This window comes from Gambusia affinis, linkage group LG05, assembly GCF_019740435.1.
Source record: "Gambusia affinis linkage group LG05, SWU_Gaff_1.0, whole genome shotgun sequence".
Lineage (NCBI taxonomy): Eukaryota > Metazoa > Chordata > Actinopteri > Cyprinodontiformes > Poeciliidae > Gambusia > Gambusia affinis.
Window position 1 is genome coordinate 8545570 of NC_057872.1, and position 17746 is coordinate 8563315.

At 40.4% G+C, this 17746-nt stretch overlaps 2 protein-coding genes across 14 annotated transcripts; both read left to right on the forward strand.

Moving 5' to 3' along the window:
- Nucleotides 1-623: 623 nt before the first annotated feature.
- si:dkey-33i11.1 (B-cell receptor CD22) lies at nt 624-12275 on the forward strand. 12 transcript variants are annotated; one of them, XM_044117778.1, is made up of 20 exons: nt 710-779; nt 2848-3114; nt 3206-3271; nt 3945-4043; nt 4291-4402; nt 4473-4618; nt 4706-4826; nt 5400-5533; nt 5830-5952; nt 6507-6653; nt 6820-6925; nt 7165-7328; nt 8059-8208; nt 8330-8461; nt 9223-9304; nt 9425-9473; nt 9676-9762; nt 9843-9976; nt 10494-10613; nt 11543-12275. In XM_044117778.1, the coding sequence occupies exons 3-19, from the start codon at nt 3223-3225 to the stop codon at nt 10588-10590; spliced, it is 1932 nt and encodes a 643-aa protein (XP_043973713.1). In that variant the 5' UTR covers nt 710-779; nt 2848-3114; nt 3206-3222; the 3' UTR covers nt 10591-10613; nt 11543-12275. The 12 variants fall into 12 exon arrangements, with proteins under 12 accessions (XP_043973708.1, XP_043973707.1, XP_043973710.1 ...); XM_044117779.1 differs by lacking the exon at nt 11543-12275 and adding an exon at nt 10906-11329; XM_044117783.1 differs by lacking the exons at nt 10494-10613; nt 11543-12275 and adding exons at nt 3558-3719; nt 10233-10474 and having other exon boundaries at nt 3203-3271.
- A 414-nt stretch (nt 12276-12689) lies between these two features.
- Nucleotides 12690-17639, forward strand: LOC122831524 (carcinoembryonic antigen-related cell adhesion molecule 6-like). 2 transcript variants are annotated; one of them, XM_044117790.1, is made up of 9 exons: nt 12690-14035; nt 14138-14476; nt 14552-14776; nt 15492-15782; nt 15860-15938; nt 16639-16669; nt 16844-16987; nt 17068-17156; nt 17302-17639. In XM_044117790.1, the coding sequence occupies exons 1-9, from the start codon at nt 13996-13998 to the stop codon at nt 17363-17365; spliced, it is 1302 nt and encodes a 433-aa protein (XP_043973725.1). In that variant the 5' UTR covers nt 12690-13995; the 3' UTR covers nt 17366-17639. The 2 variants fall into 2 exon arrangements, with proteins under 2 accessions (XP_043973725.1, XP_043973724.1); XM_044117789.1 differs by having other exon boundaries at nt 14138-14776.
- The last annotated feature ends 107 nt before the right edge of the window (nt 17640-17746 follow it).

Here is a 17746-nt window from a genome sequence, read left to right on the forward strand (position 1 = left end):
ACACCACCAGTCTGGTGGAGGAAGATAAGAGAATCCTGTTGACAAAAAGAGTAAGGAAACATATTTTCCCCAGCTAACAATTTTAAATATGGATTAAAATGAGGTCAAAATTGTTCTTTCTTCTATCCATGTATATTCTATGTTTTTAATCTGTTGTACTTTCTCTTTATTTCATTTCTGCATAAATTTATGTCATATGACATGAGTTGACCAACAATTAAAGCAGAAACCTGCTCCACCCGTAAACCTCCACCTTCAACACCACCAAGAGAACACAGTTGACAAAAAAGTAAGACTATTTATATCTACACAACATGACGAATCATTTCAAATTTAGCCGCGTAGAGTTGAGCTGAATGTTAGAAATTGTTTCCGTCAGCTGTCCATGCCTATTTTTCTCTTTAACGTTGTTGTCTTCTCTCTTTATTTAATTTCTCCATCAACACGTCACATGACTTGAGACTTGAGTTAACCAACAATTTAAGAAGTCCTGCTCCACCTGTAAACCTCCACCTTCAACACCACCAAGAGAACACAGTTGACAAAAAAGTAAGAATTTATTTTACACAACATGTAACAATTTTAAATATGGATGAAATTGATATCAAATTTCAAACTTTTTTTTTTCTGTAGATGTACATTCTTGTTTTTAACCGTGTTATGTTTTCTCTTCATTTCATTTCTCCATCAACACGTCACATGACTTGAGTTGACCAACAATTAAAGAAGAAGACCTGCTCCACCTGGTAATCTACTGGTTATAACAGACTGTAGAAAAGGTGAGGACATGATAGTGACTTGATCAGAAAGTCTCTTTCAGTCATATGTTATTTAGAGAGAGATAAAAGAATGTGTGTCTTATTATGTGATGATTCTCCAGCATCAATGAGACAAGGCAACGAGACTGAGCCTATCAGGAGAGAGAAGACAGAAATGATGGAGGACACAGAAAAAACTGATTAAATTAATAAGAGTTTCCTCAGTACATGGAGTAAGACCTTTATTAATAAACCAAGCTCCTGTGATATATACATATATATATATTTTTAAAAATGTGGTTAAAAATAAGCTTGCCCTATAATGGAGTGAATAGAAACATGGAAAATCCAGAACCATTTTCAGATTCTGAACCTGGGACTCTGATCTACTCGGCCTGTAAACCTCCACTTTCCAACACCACCAGTCATATGGAGGAAGCAAGTGACATCAAGTCTTGGACAAAAGGGGAAAGCAACATATTTTTACAGAAAACATCAAATATAGACAAAAAGAAGCTAAAAAAATCTTTTTGAGTTTTTCCATCTTAGCATGTCTTATTTACACCAATCTTGTTTAATTAGGGAAATATGCAGCAGCTGGTTGACTTTTGATACCTATCACAAACTTTTAGTCATCCCTTCAAAATGATATTGGCACAAATGTTTGACACAAGTTTAGTTAGTTTTGGCCAAATCAAATTTTTACTGGCTAAATTCTACCAGGTTGCTTTATCTGTGCATCCACAGTTTCATTTCCGTGGACGGCTTGTGAGCAGAGATTGACAGAAAAGTTAAACTGCACATCATCATTATTCCTGGGTCAGAGCTGGGCTAAGTAGCCAATTGGCTAAAACTGACATGTATTGGCCAAGCCGCAGCAGGGTAGGATGTTAAAGTCATTTTGACTCATCAGGCTAAGTGGACACAGTTGACTGAAAGGTCTCGAACCTCCACACGTCTGGCTGCGGGTAGCTTTCATTGCCAACAGTTCTCAATTAGAGCAGAGGATAAGAGGACATCTGGGCGGCGGAGTCAAAGTCTGTTTGACTTATGTATATTAATGTCCGCCCACAGGCCTGGTTTCATTTCATAAATAAACCTTACATGGAGCTACAAATGTCAGTCACTCTGTTTACAGCTTGGACTGATGCTGAGACAATATCGACGCAGAGGGAGAACCTACCGACTTTTACTATGATAACTTGCCTTATTAACTCCTTGAACAAAGTCAAATTACTTTTGCATAATAAACTAAAACAAAAATACAAAGCCTGCCAAAACAAAAAGCAGATGATCAGGTTTACACACCATCTGTTAGTACTAAATGAATTTTTCACAACCTTAACTTTTCAGCCTTTTTGTGGTTGAGATTATTTTCTTAATTACTCAAGAATTAAAACCTTGGTTTTCATTCCCATTAGATCATATAAGCAAAAGAAACCCCAACAAATTTTCATGTACAAAAAGTTTATTTGCAGTGAGCAATGATGAAACACTTTCATACATACAATGCTGTAAACTTTCCGCTGTTTTGTTTTTTCTTTGCATTTTGTTTGTTAATCCTTGCTGTGTCTTTTGCACATGCTTTGAGTCATGTGCAAATGTACCCATGTGCAGATACTATGCACATAGAAAGATGCACAGTACCTGCATCTTTCTATGTGCTTCTATAGAAATAGCTCTAGGTTTGTTTGTATTTTAACACATTTATTGGGAGCTTTAGTGTCAAAACAATTATAAAGATTGTTTTATTTCTCAAATTGCAGTGGCATAATCACACACTGAAAACTTCTAGAAAGTTAGGAATTATGTGTAACTTTGTGTAACTGTCTGTACCCCCTACCTGTGAATCCACCTAAGTAATATTGAGCCTTTTTTGGCAGAAATTAGCTTTAAAAAACCTACTGAGTACATTTTTCCTACCCAAGAGTGAAGGAGCAGAAGAAAAGGGAATGACGGACTGTTGCATAACAAGTGAATCTAACACGTACTACAGGTTAATGACATTTGACTTGTAGCACAGACACGCGCCTCTGAAACTGCTACAGAAGTGATCATATCACATGGATGTCACAGTTTCTCCTTTTAGCCCATCTTTTGAGACAGATTCAGATGGAGAAGTGGAATAAAAAGCAACAGTGGAAATGGGTCAAACAATGACGGATGAGGAGCTGATCACTTTCACAGCCACCTCTCACCCCATCCGCCTCACTCCTCCTCCCATCTGACAGACGGCAAACACTGAGCCTCCCTCATCGCTATAAAACCTCCTCCCCTCCATTACTGTCAGGTACATAAACATCCTGAAGTGTCTGTGTTTATCTGACGGGCTGAGGTGGATGCAGATACTCTGAGGGTGAGTTCTTGAGATTTAAATAGTTTGATGACATTTTCTGTGATCAGTGATTTCTTCAGCTGTCATCTAATTGTTTATTGTGACATAGCAGATCTCGTGTCAGCGGAGATGTTGGCAGGTGCGTTAGTTCTGGGCACCATCCTCACAGCTTTACCAGGTATGAGACAAATGGTAATATTCTTTATACTATTGTTCTTTATTTGCATTTTGGAAAATAGAATCAAACAAGGAATGTTGAGCTCGCAGATTTTTTTTGGGGGTGGGGGGGGTAATTGTTCAGTTACAGATTAGTTTTTAATTTAGGATTTATATTTTTTTACTTTTAAGTTTTAAAATCAAGTGGTTGATTTTTAAGAGCCATTATGTCGACAATGTCCTGCAGCCAGGTGCCCTTCTCTTTACACTCCAATTTATTTATAAGTATTGATTGTCTTTTGTGCTAGGTAGTCAGCCAGGCCCACAGTCAGCAGCATAGGACGACACCACGGCTGCACATCAAGGAGAATGCTTCCTGCTTAACTTTGAAATCCTACTCTCTGAGATTTCATGTTTGAAACATATTAGAAAAATAATTGGCCATTTACAGGCAAGAGATGGTAATTCAGGTGAGAATTGTAGAAAATATGGTGGGATATATGCTGATTTTTGTCCATTTTTACCAGTGGCATGCACATACATTTTGGGAAGAGGTACACAAGTAGACAAAAAGTTCATGTCATGTAACCATGATTTTTACTGTAACATATGTATTTGTTTGCTTGTAGTTTTTGTGCTTAGATTCCTAAATTAGAGTCCTGACAATTGAAAGATTCAAAGCGTTTGTCTCCTAGGTACTCAGAGCAGGTGGAGTGTGTCGTTTTCCAGAAGAGTGATCTGTGTGTGGGCAGGAACTACAGTGACTCTGCCCTGCAGTTATGACTACCCCTCAAGTTGGTCATTTGTTCATTTTGCATTTCTTTACATGGACAGTTCAAATGTTTGTGCAAACAAGTAAATGTACTTTATTAGGGTTTTATGTAACAGAGTATAAGAAATCTGAAAAGTTAGAATTTTTTCCCACTTCAGACTAATAGTATGTTGTGTTGGTGTATTTCATTAAGTATCAGTAAAATATGTTGCTGTTTATGGCTTTAGGATATGTATAAGTGATCAACTAGATTGTGTAAAACTCCCCAGGTCACACTGTGAGGCGCGTTATGTGGTTCCGTGTTTCTATTGAGGGTCACAGGGAGTTTGCTCACCACACCGACCCCAATCAGATCAGCCCGTCTTACCGCGGGCGCACGCGGTGAGAAGATCTGCGAGCGCTGTTATTGTTACAGTAAAATTACCTTACTGAATTGCTGTCTGGATTCCAGCTACACCGGGGGAAGCTATTCCAGCTGCTCGGTTCAGATTCGGGGTGTGAAGCTGGGCGATGCGGGCCAGTACCACTTCAGGTTTGAGACAGACCAACCGCTGGGGAGATGGACCTCACCTGACACCATTACTCTGGATGTAACAGGTAGTTGAACCGAAACTAAAGCTGCTGAGACATCTCAGAAAAGTCTCAGTATTTAATGAAGAGTGTGTTTGTCTTTGTGTTTCACAGACCTCCAGGTTCAGGTGCATCCAGCTAGGCCAAGCAACATGTTTGGATTTGGAGAAACAGTCTTTGTAGGTTGCCAGGCCAGAGGATGTGCTGCCCCAGGGAGAAGCTTGGCTCTCTACAGGTAAGTCTACATAATGTGACCAGATAGGGGTCAACAGGACTCAAAGGAGACACAAAACACATTGTTGAATTATCACTGGGTCAGAATTGCTTTCAAAAAGTAGAGTAAAAAGGCAAATATAAATTGGTAGCAATAAGTCAAACAATGATTTTATCCAGAAAAGAAGATGGAGCAAAAGCAATGAATCAGGATTATTTTCTGTGAGAAAAACAGAGAATACACACAGATAATGTCAGCAATAGCTCTGTCAGTGACTGTGTACAGGAAAGAGGCACTAAACCCTGGTTAGGTGTACCTTTGGAGGCAAAAATAAGAGAGATAAAGGTGAGAGATGAGAGAAACAACACTTATTTGACATAACTAAAAAGTGGCACCTTTGAGCGAGTTCCGGCCATCCACTACAGCTGTGCTATCTGCCTAGCTAGCCCAATGCTAACTGGCTAGCTAGCTGGCTAACTAGCCCAAAGTTGGCATTGTGTTGGCTTTTCTTTCCACCTCTTATCCCTGTCTCTTACTAGCTAATGGAAAGAAATCATAGTTTACCATCAGTTCCATTATTGTTTGATGCTTTAGGAACGGATTGAACCTCGGCTCGTATGAGAAAAAGATGATTAACCGCTTTGACCAGCAGCACGCAGGGGCATACTCCTGCCGACCAATCCCACCGCAGAACGTCCAGTCACCATCGGTCTCGCTGACAATGGGGTGTAAGTAACGTCAGCCAAGAAAAACAGAAACTTTTAGGATTTTTGAAGCCTTACACTGTGGACATGCATCTGGAAGTAATGGACAGGGGATAATATTTATTAGGCTCTTGTTCATAGACGAGGACAAATGTCTTACAATTTGAAGAAAGCATGAAGCAAAGAATTTAGGAAATAAAAATCATACACTTTATTTCACATAATAAGCTGCAATATATGTGTATGTGTTACAAAAGTTGTTCATATTTTGTCATAATTTTGTCCTAAAACATGCTTTTTTTCATTGTTTCTCACTACAGATAGTCCTCGCTCCACTTCCATTGCAGTGTTTCCTGCGGGAGAGTTGTCAGAGGGCGGTTCAGTCACTCTGACCTGCAGCAGTGATGCAGCCCCACCTGCCGAGAGCTTCGCATGGTTTAAAGGTAAACGGCACGGAATGAGCTTTGAAGATCGTCTTATAATTGCATGCTATCCTGCTGACTCAGCAAGATGTCGAGATCGATTTGGGTCCATCTAATCTAGTGGTCAGTTGCTGAAAGAAATAGGCCGCTGTGTCACCTCATATTTATAACCACAAGGAAACTTATTAAGAATTTCCAGAAACTTCAGCAACTCAGAAAAAGTAATATGTCTAAAGAAAGAAAGTGCTTCAGTTGCATGTGTTTTGTATAGATAAATAGGAGTGACAACAAATGTACCACCAATAATCTTAAATTAAAACATTTACTTCTTAGCCCACCCATCCATCCATCCATCCAATTTTACCTTTTTATTCACTTAAAAGTGAATAAAATGGTAAAGAAACAATGTTCCAGTTTGTTTACCCAGAAAGTGAAAGGGATGGGTGCGCTTGATTCTTTGTAAGCCACACACCCATTGGGTGGAGATAGTAAAACCTTTCAAACTGTCAGAATTTGTGATAGTTATCACATTTTCCATCCACATGTAAATACACATTTTTCTCCTTTCTTTGCAGACATGGAGAGCGGCAGCATTCCAGACAGCTTCCGTCCTCAGCTCCACCTGCCCTACCTAAAGTACACAGACAGGGGAGAGTACCACTGCGTCGCACGCAACTCACTGGGAACAGAGCGCTCCGGGTCACTTCTTCTCAACGTCAGCTGTGCGTCTTTTTGCCGTATCGTAGTCCAAATGTATCAGAGGGATACAGCAGGAATATCTATGATAATTAAGTATTCCGCTAACCAGTTGTTCAGCAGGACTGCGAAGATTAACATCAGTCTTTGTTGTTTAACTTTATGTTTTCTGTTCCTGTTCCTCCTGTGTAGACGCTCCCAAAAACACACACGTGTGGACGAGTCCTCAGAGAGACATCAGAGAGGGCTCGTCTGTAAACCTGAGCTGCAGCAGCCACGCCTACCCTCCTCCCAGCAGGTGAAACATCACCTTGAATCAGCCCCATGCAACTTTCTTTACTTTCCCCATTTTTTTTCTAATGCTGTTATTGCTACTTCACCATGTCATGCATTTGTTGTGGCCTTATTATTTTAATGAGGCCCTCGTGTCTTCTTGACCAACCATTCTACATTTCTGTTGATTTGATGATGTCAAAAATCTATTGAAATAACTAGGCCCATTGGTCATCATCATCATTTCCCTGATTTCCTCTGCAGGTATGTTTGGTATCGAATCATGGGTGGCCAGGTGGTGCCTAAAGGTCACAGTCAGAACCTGACCTTTCCTTCAGTGGGGGCTCAACATGCGGGTCAGTACTACTGCGTAGCAACAAACCGACTGGGTTCCCAATCCTCTCTTGTTTCTTCACTAACAGTCCTCTGTAAGTACAAGACGCATCCCTCTGCCTTTCTATTTTTTATAAACATTTATTTTATTTTTTTTAAAACAAATTAACTTTGTCTTGCAAAAGTATTCATACCTGGTGAACTGCTTAAAATCAGACAAATGGTGAAGAAGGCTCCTCGGGTTCTCTGTGGCGTTTTGGCTCAGTCATTCATGGAGCGTCCAGCAGGAACTCTACGCTGGTTGTCCATAAAGTTTCTCTGAGTCAACATGTGGAAGTCCTTACACACTGAACTAAAACTGAACTCTGACTGGGATCATTTCAGATCAACCTGAAGGAGGAACTTGAGCTTTAAAAAAAAAAAAAAAAAAAAAATCAATCTTTAGATGTCTGACATGGCAGAGACAAACTAAATATTGATTTTTAGACATTTTTAAATGTATCATTTCCATTTTTAGTCCCAAGACTATCTGCTACTTTGTGTTAGCTTTACATAGAGTACACATCATTTTATGGTTGTAACAAGACGAGATGTGGCAACGTTCGAAGGTTGTGAATACGTTTGCAACACATTTGATCAGTTACTGTAATGGTATAAGTACTGGTCTTTGCTTCACTCTCTGGCTTCGCTTGTCTTTGATTTTAAACAGCAACAAAACCAAAATGATTAGAACTGCATGTTGAACTTCAGCTGGTGTTTTCCTTGTCTTTATGAAAAAATGATTCATAATAACATTAATCGTCTTTTCTTCCCTCCTTTGTGCAGATCCCCCTAAGAACACCTCAATTCTGGCGCGCCCTTCCAGCGTGGTGGACGTGGGCCGACCCCTGACCCTGACCTGCAGCAGTCAGGCCTACCCAGCCGTGGACAACTTCACCTGGCACAGACTCGCTGTGGATGGTGGCACTGTACACTGTTAGCTCAGATTTTTTACTCGTTTTGTTATTTCTTTGTGGTGAATGCTTTCGGTCACCGTTTGATTTAAATTAAAACTGTAAAGTTTACCTTTTTTTTTTTTCTGTTCTTCATGACGCAGCATGGGTCACCAAGTCTGGGCCCGTCTTCACCTTCTCCGAGGTCGGTCCTGGTGAGAGTGGTCAGTATTACTGTGAGGCCAGGAACCGAATCGGAGCCCACAGCTCTCCGGTCCTGACAGTCAGAGTCAGAGGTACAAATCAGCTCTGATGGATCATCTTGAATGTTGACAATTTCTTTAAAATCTAATTTCTACCCTTATGATCAGTCCTGTTTTATTTGTTCAATTCCTCTTTTTATTTTCTAACTATTTTGGGCAGTCTTTCTCTTTTAAATTACCAATATCATCTATTAAAGTGCAGCCAGCTTAGCATAAAACTAACAGTGTTTATTTCTGTTAAGTGAGAATGGGAATACTATGTTTCACTGCAGTGAAACCCACCTGCTGCATATTTACAGCCACGTTTCTGATCATCTCAGACGCTGCAGAAGAAGGAAAAAAAAAAAAAAAAACGGCCTCTGAGTATTTCAGTGTTTATATCACTGAAGGTTTTCAGATATGGTTTCTGTTTGTCTGCGGCGATGAGCGATGAAGCCTCCCGGTCACCGTGGCAGTGGTCCGTCGGCCTCTGGCTTTCATTGTTTTTCTATGATTCACTGTGAGTCATGTAAACCACTCTCACTATTAAGAGAGGAGGTGATGAGGTGCTGCGGAAAACTGCTATTCGGGTCTAGACAGCTGAAGAAATGGAGCTTTGGAAAGAAGAAGTGGAAATACAAGACTCGAGTCCAGACAGGCGTTTTCTGACGTGCAGATCTTTAGCTCTTCAATCACTTTCCTTTTCTATTTTTATGACTTTTGCTCAGTTTTAGCCTGCTGAACTTCCTGCTTTTGCGTTTGTCGACTTCATGTTTCTGCCGTGCCGATGACGTTTGCGACGTCTCCGACTGCAGGTCGTTTAAAGGCGATCGCCTTGGCTTCAGCGGTGGGCGTGTCTGCTGGTCTCATCACGCTGACGGTGGCCGTCATGATCAGGTGACTGGAAGTACCTTTGCCTCTGCAGCAGCAGTTTTTTTGTTTTTTTTTGTCCTGTTTATTCATCACTTTTCTTCATCAGTCTTGTCACTGACTGCGTTTCTCTCTCTGAATTCACAGCAAGAACATGCACAGAGTAGACACAGAGTCCGTAGACGATGTAAACAAGGTACAGCTGTCTTTGTCGTTGTTTTTAATCAGTCTAAGAATAATTCAGCATTTTGTGTTTTACTGAAGCTGACAGTAGGAGAAAACATGGGTTTGAAGAATGATCCCAGATACCGCAGTAAAGTCTGGAATGATTTTCATGATTTGTGATCCTATTTATCTGGTTTGTCCTCTGAGGTTTGTGTCTTTCCGTTTGACCCCAGCGTCCAGCGGCGACACCCGACACCGTGCGCCGTGAGTCAGCCGAACACACCCTCCCTGTCAGAAAAGGCAAGATGTCCGACATCCCGGTGAGCCGCGCTCAACGTCACCTGGGGAACGTTCACCAATGACAGGGAAGAGGAATTGGATGTTTTTCATGTGCACACAGGAGGAGTTGGAGGATTCAAGTAACACCTCCCATCCCTCCATCGTTCCTCTGATGGACACTGCGCCAATCAAAGAAGTTTCAGGCCGCAGCTCCGCCTCCAACTTCATGACTGTGCATTACTCCAGGATGTCCAGGTAGACACTAACCAAAGTATCCTGCTGTTATTGTGCTTAATCTTTTTTTTTTTTTTTTTTTTTTTTTTTACAAAAAAGTACCAGTAACACCAACAGATTATTTCACTTACAAGTATTATTTTACATTGTGACTGAAAATGTGCTCCTATATTTGGTTGACAAGTTACCAATCAGTTTTGTCTTATTTCAAGTGTACTAAGATATTTGCACAAGAAAGTAGACCAAAGATACTTAGGAAGGTTTTGTGTTTTTGCAGTGTGAAGAAATGTTTGGGAGTACTACTAATTGTGACACCAGCGATCAAGTTTGTGAAAATGTTTCCTCCCCCACTAAATGAGCGTAGTCACATTAAAGCTCGGCTTTTACTAAATTTGGGAACATGGCAATTTCATGTTCAGGCATTTTGCGCTTCCTGATCAGTCACCGTAGAGGATTTTCCTTAACATCGTCTTTTTGTCTGGAAGATGGGGGTTTTTGTGAACTTACCGATTTGGTGGACCTCATCTGTTTCCTGCAGCCCAGATCAGGTCCAGGTGCACAACATGAGAGGAGAGAGGAAACCGAGGGATTCTTCCAAAGTTGTTTACACTTTTCTGCCCCAGCCTAGGCACTAAGCAGGAGGAAACGCCTCGTTAAGGTACAACCCCTCACAGCACACACTGCAGAGGACAAAACCCTCTTCTCTGACCTTTTTAGCTTGTAGATTGTTTCATCAACATTTCACCAATACAGCAGAAATGGTAACATTTACGTAACGAGTTTCCTGAACTATTAAAGTGGCAGAGTTGACCATTGAAAAGAGAAATCAAATTCTGATCTCATGTACCTTTTAGGCTGTAATCTAGTTATTTTTGCATCTTTTTAGTATAAATGTGTTCAAATCAGGATAAAACTACATTCCAACAGTGAGTTGGTACGCCTTTTCCTAGGTCTGAATCATTGAGGCGTGAGTTTCGCAAGACCCCTGAAGAAACAAGATGTCAGTCAAGTGCTTTCAATCCAATACATTTTGAAAGGGAGCGTTCATACATAGGTTGTATGTACAGCACATCCTGCAGATGCTTGATTGAGATCTTGGAGACCAAGTCAACACCTCATATCAACCACTTCTCACTGGTTCTTCAAAAGAAGATTTGTTCCAGCAGCGCTAGAAAAGTTAAACACTGCTCATATTAAAAGAAAGCTGGCGCTTTGAGAACTGATTTTGAAATGCTGTGTGTGGATTTAATGAACAATGACTGTAAACACAACTCTATATGGTTGGTGTTAGTGCTAATTGGATTATTTGCTAATGTTGAAACTGTTTTTACTATGTTGTTTTCGATCCAGAATAAAGAAACTCCAGAGATTTAAGCATGGCGCCGTAATTTCGATTGGTTATTGGTCCCCACACTCCCAAATCGTTACGCTCATCCGCTTTTCCTGCTTCTAACTCTTTCAGAACAAAACGTCCAACCATCTGCCTTGAGTACCAAGAGGAAGAAATATTCACTTTACCTGCCATGTTATGTGTGATCAGTGTTCCTCCTCCTGATGTTCTGTTGCTCTGTTGCCTTTGTCCCACAGAACACCTGGACCGGTCTGGTGTTAACCGCACTCTTTGCTTTCATCACCTGGTGGCGCAGAGCGCTTCCTGTATCAGTGAATCATGTTGCGCCATTCCAGTTCCGGCAGCTGAGGACCTCTCGGTGAACCCGGCTCCTGAACTCTGCTGCATGTCTTCTCCTCTTTTCTTTCAGTGCATCCCGGAGTGGCATGCTGTCCAGTGAAGTGAAAAATGCTTTAAAGTTCTTAAAGGGTAAATCACATATATATATATATATATATATATATATATATATATATATATATAAAAAGAACACCTCACTTTGCCTGGTTTGCACGTCTGTTTTCTTTCTCCAATGACATTTTGTGCACAAAATGAATATTTGCTGTGTTATCTTTTGCGTTCTCTGACCATTTCGACTGCTGAATGTTTGTATTCTAACATAATTGTCTGTGACACGACTAATAGAGTGAAATTAGGAATATTAGTGGAGAAAACCTCAAGAACAAAGCTTGATATTTTGTCAACCTTTGGTGTACATTTTGAGTGGTTGGGATCTGATTACTTGCTGTCTGCGTCTTTGTTGAATGCTGATTATTTTAGCTAACTGTTATCTAAAAGGTGACAACAAGGAGAGTGAGGAGATATTAAAACTGAAGTCACTTCTCACTTTGTTTTTTCTAGTTTACTACTGATTTTGAATTATAATTTGGCTATAAATAAACATAATCTGCTTATCGACTGAATTACTAATTATAACTGTCAATGTGAGTTTTTTCACAACACAATTGAGAAATTCCTGTGACTCCGACCCGCTCAAGAATTTGTTGCCACATGGAGGTTTTGCTCTTTTTGTCCGTCTTACAACACAGATATGATGTTACAAAATGTGGGGAAATTAAACATGGCAGCCGCATTACTGGCGTTTTGCAATGACGTTCTTTGGTTGGTCAAAAATGGAAACGAAAAGCAATCACTTGCTTACTCAACTTCTGTTTCCTCAGATTTTGTCTCGACCTGGTCGTTTCATTCAAATTTCATATGGCTCGACATCAAAAGAAATTAAAGGATGTTAATTTCATAAAGTAGAATAAAATATGCATTTTAATCTTTACATTTCTTTTATTATGCAGAGATTCAACTGCAATGTTTTAAGAAAAACGCAGTAGGCACTACTATATGAATGTAAAATCTTTTTTTATTATTATTATTACACTAAGATTATATAAATAAATTTGAACGAGAGCTCAGGTTATACATACATATAAAACTGGATAAAATGTGGAATCGAATATGACATAAAACTATGAACAAATGGTGCACATCAGACTGTCAATTAGATGTAGTATTTTTGAATAATGCCTTCTAATCCTACATGTGATAAGATTTAATAAATGAAGATCACATGAAGGTTAAAACTGAACAACATTGAGTTTAAGCACATTAAATAAACTTCTAAACAGTAAAAATGGGGGTAAAAAAACTTCATCAAACAAGTGAGAGTAAAGCTCATCTTAAGCCGAGTTTATGGATCTAAACGGATTTCTAATAACGGCTGTGTGAATCAGTGTCTCCCCCTAGTGGACACAGAATAGATAAAGCTGGCATTAGTCAGCCAGTAGGTCAAAACGACAGGGAGGGAGACGTGTGAGGTCGTGACTTTATTACATCACAATAAATTGTAAAAAAAAAAAATCTTAACTTTTTTTTAACACTGGAGATTTTTATTGATTTGTCAGAATGAGGGATGCGCTTCATCCGATCTGATCAGTTCGCTGTAAAACTTGAAAAATATTTGAAGTAAAAAAAAAAGAAAAGATCATACCAAACAACCCATGTTGTTCATATTTTCCACAGTAAAACTGACTTTGTGATCGTTTTTGTTAGTGGCTCTTACTCTGCGTTAAGGAATTTGAAGTCTAGTAGTAAAATAGTGCTGAAGCACACATCCCACGGTGCAGCGGGCAGCTGTGGCCTGTCAGCAGATGAGTAGCTATAACCCTTCTAAAAACATGTCCAGTAGCCACATGTCTTTTACGTACGTTACATAAACATCTCCACTGAGACATTTTCTTTAAGAAGAAAAACAGTGAAAACCAGTAAACCGTGCATGTCTTACTTTGCATAACCGCAGCGTTACGCTGCTGGATGCTGAACATTCTGTGCTGTGTCTCAATGCTGTGGTTCAGCAAATCAGCTGAATCAGGTTTCTTTCTCCACATCCTAACTCTCTGCGTCTTTTGCCAGTCTATTTTATCGCATGAAGGTGTTTAGCTGAAAGGTAATTGTAACTCAAAGTGTCCCAATATGATAAAAAGGAAGCAGGGGAAGGAAGACATTCCACTTCTGCTTTCCACTGACCAAAAAAAGAAGAAAGAAAAAAAAAAACGCCCCAGGGATGTACAGAGTGAGTTCTTTCTCCTGTCCTCAGACTGTACTCTGCAATTTTATGATTTACTGGCTGATTTAAACTATGGGAAGGTGGATCATCATTATTTTGGGATTAATTCCAGGTAAGATAATATTTTCTGGATTCTTTTTGCCAATGAGTTGACATTAATTGTATCTTATTTGGTTTTGAAAATGTTTTTTATATATGTATATGAATACCGAAGGTGTCTGGAGTGGAAGATGGGGAGTGACCTATGAAAACCAGTGCGCTTTGAGAGGGGCGTCAGTAGATTTGAAGTGCAAGTACGACTATACTTTAGGGAATGTGATCACCAGGGTCAGCTGGTCTAAAGCCCAGCAGGTCTCTAACAGATGGATTCAGGTTCCCCTCTCACAGCTCCCTTCGTCGCCAAACCATTTTGCATACATTGGCGATTACCACGGCAACTGCGACCTGAGGATCAATAATGTTCAGGCTTCCGATCAAGGAGCATATTATTTCAACTTTGCCGCAACATTTGGGAAATGGACAAGTGACACATACGCTTTCTTGACTGTGAGAGGTAACAACAGAAGAACACATAAACACATATCCAAGACTTTGAAGGGACTCATGTGTTTCTCTGCCTCTGTGACAGAGCTGACCACAGTGGTGGAGCCGAGCGTTGCCAGGGAGGGGGACGCCGTCAAGCTGACCTGCAAGTCGGGCTGTCCTGAAACTAAGAAGATCAGCTGGTTCAAAGATGGGCGACTTGTTCGGAGGCCACAGTTCCAGGCCAGCAGAGAGGATGCTGGGAGCTACTCCTGCGCCATCCAGGGAGAGGAGACGGTCCGGTCGGCCTCTGTTGCTCTGAATGTTCACTGTGAGTATATGAAGGATGTTAAATATTAAATATGTCAACTTGAAAGCACATCTCACAGACCCAGCTTCACAGTCTTTGTGTGGAAAAAATGTTACAGTGCTTCCCCTTAACTTCCTGAGTCATGACTACCTTCTTGTACAAACACGACTGACTCATTGATGGCCATCGTCTTGCAGAGACTTTGTGTTACTTTGGACGACCTGATGAGGATTATTTGGTCTAAATTTGTGATTTTGCTCACAATCAACTCTCTCCCCAATGGCGTTCAGAACGCTGCGATATCCGTTTCTCTTGACATTGGCATTTTTCTCCCAATAAAAGTTTCAGCAGGACGTACAGCTAACGTCTTCAGTAGGCTAACCATCTGATTCTTACGGGGCACATTTTTATGCAGAGGATTTCCCAAAGTGAAACATCAACATGTTTGGTATTCAGCTAGAACATGTGGTTTCTGTTCATCATGTTTCAGGCAAAACTTACAGAAGACGTCCTGCTTTATGAACTTTTCTTTGAGTTTCTGCAGCTGTGTCCCTCACAGAGGTAGCAGAAACAGAAGAGCTGCTGCAGTCAAAACAGTCTCTCTTTCATTGTGGATAATATTTTAAAGGCACTCAGATTGTGTACAGGCTAGGATCCAGCTCTCCCAGTCCCGTACGGAAACATGTAGAAGAGCATTTTGCTAGTATTAGTTTTTAATTCCTCTTTTTCTCTCCAGATCAGCCGACGAATGTTTCAGTTTCAGTGAATCCAGAGCATATTGTTGCGGGCAGCGGCGTCAATCTAACCTGCATTAGCGATGCTAACCCTGCAGCAGACAACTACACCTGGTACAAAAGGACAGAACCGACCGGCTCTCACTCCCGGGTCCATGTGGGCTCAGGGCAGGTGCTGTCCCTTCCCTCCATGGAGTCGTCCCACTGCGGCCTCTATGTCTGCTACGTGAGGAACAGCCTTGGAGAGGGCAACTCACCCGAGGTGGTCCTGGCCATGGCAGCAGGGCAGCATGGTTTGTGGCATTCCCTCTTTCACTGCTGCTAACTATTAACTTTATTAAAACCTAAAATGACTTTGTTTGCTCCGCAGGCAGCCAGTCCCTTCCCATCTTAGCTGGAGTTGGACTACTTCTTTTTGTGGCGTTAGTTGCCGTGCTGCTTTTGTTCTGGTGAGTCATCAAACAATTAGGAGTTTGGGCGACTAATTTGAGTTATGCGGTTGTTACTGTTGGCCAACGTACAGCTTGTGTGACTTCATCGTCTGGAAATCTCCTTTTCTGCTTGGGACATTGCCTTCCGACAAATTTCAACACACATCGTAACTACGTAGCATGCATTGCACCGTTTGAATTTCTATTTTTGACAACCGGTTTTTAGTCACAGCAGGCAAAGAGCGACAGAGAGGTCACTCAAAGTGCCTTGCAGAAGTATTGATACATCTTGAACTTCCTGATTTGCGGTGATGTAAAAACCACAGCCATGCGTAAGTTGTTCTAAAAAATCAGGAAGGGCCAACATTTCAGTCTCTGGATGTGCAAAGCTGTTAGACACATTTCCTGTATCTGGAAAAACACAAATCAGAACTAAAAAAAAACCCCAAAACGTCTGTTTCACTCTATGAAAACGTAACTTGATAATTCAGATGAATGATAAAAAATATATTTTACAAAACTGTATTCCTTGTATTTTTCCCACATATCTCCTACAAACAGTAAAACAATTATTTGTACGTACTCTGAGTGTAGAGCGGTAGTCGATGTATTTACCAACATTGCAATATCGGTTAAAAAGATGGCACAAGATGAAGCAAAAGTAAGGAACACGCTGTTCAGTAAGGTTAAAAATTAACTTCCTTTGTTGTTTTTCCAGGAGGAAACAGAAGTCTGAGGCGGATAAAAAAGTGAGTGCATCTGCAATAAGCTATTAAATAACATCCCAGCCTTCCGAATTCAAAGAAGCGAGCTGTGGCTTGCTCTTGTTTTCTTAAGTAAAATTTTATGTGGCATTTTGGGGAAAAATTGGATTAGAATTTTAAAAAGGAAAAACAAAGACTTTTCTCTGGTTTATCCATCAGACTCATTTAGTCTCCAGACTCCATGGAGGAGCATCAAACCCCGAAGAACCGACAGAAACTATTTATTCCGACATTCACACGCCTCCACCTTCTCCTCCACCCGTCTCTGACCCCTACAGCCCTCCAGCTTCACGCGGGAAAAATGTAAATATGTTTGCATGCGTGTACAAATGAATATCTCTAATAGTAATCTGACTGAGCTCGTTCCACTCTTTTATTTGTAGACTCCTAAATCTTCGGAGGCTGAGATTATCTACACCACAGTGACAATCAAACCCAGAGACCGGAGAGCAGCACAACACAAAAACTCCTGGTGGGTTTTTATGTGCAACAGTATGTTTCCGTCATAAGACAAATGATTCACAAGAAAATACACCCACGAGGAAACTCTATCTGCAGTAGCAATATCAGCAGGTCTTGATCAGTGGATTGATTGAGCTTCCTGATCTTCTCCTCAGGTCTTACGGCGGAGCAGATGACAGCTCTGTGATCTACTCCTCGGTCGCCAAATCCAGCCGATGATTCGTCTCCTGACAGCATCTTCGTTTTAAAATACATACTTGACACGTTTCGGGAGAAAGAGACATTAAAAGCTAAAGAATTCAGAATTTTACTGAAATGTAGTTTTTTTTTTCTTTATTTCTTTTAATATTAAATTTTGCATAAAAAAAAAAACTGTTACTTATGTTAAAAGTGTATTGTGTTTAAAAAGATTGTTTGTTATTTTTGGACAGCATGAACCACATTCTGCACAACTGTAAATATTGTATGTGAAAATAAATAATATTTATTGTGATTTTGACTAATTGTTTTCATGAAACATTCAATGTTTGTAAAATTTGAATTAAAGAAACGCTGAACAATTTCCAGTGAATGAAAAGGAAACTACATTCTGCCTTCATC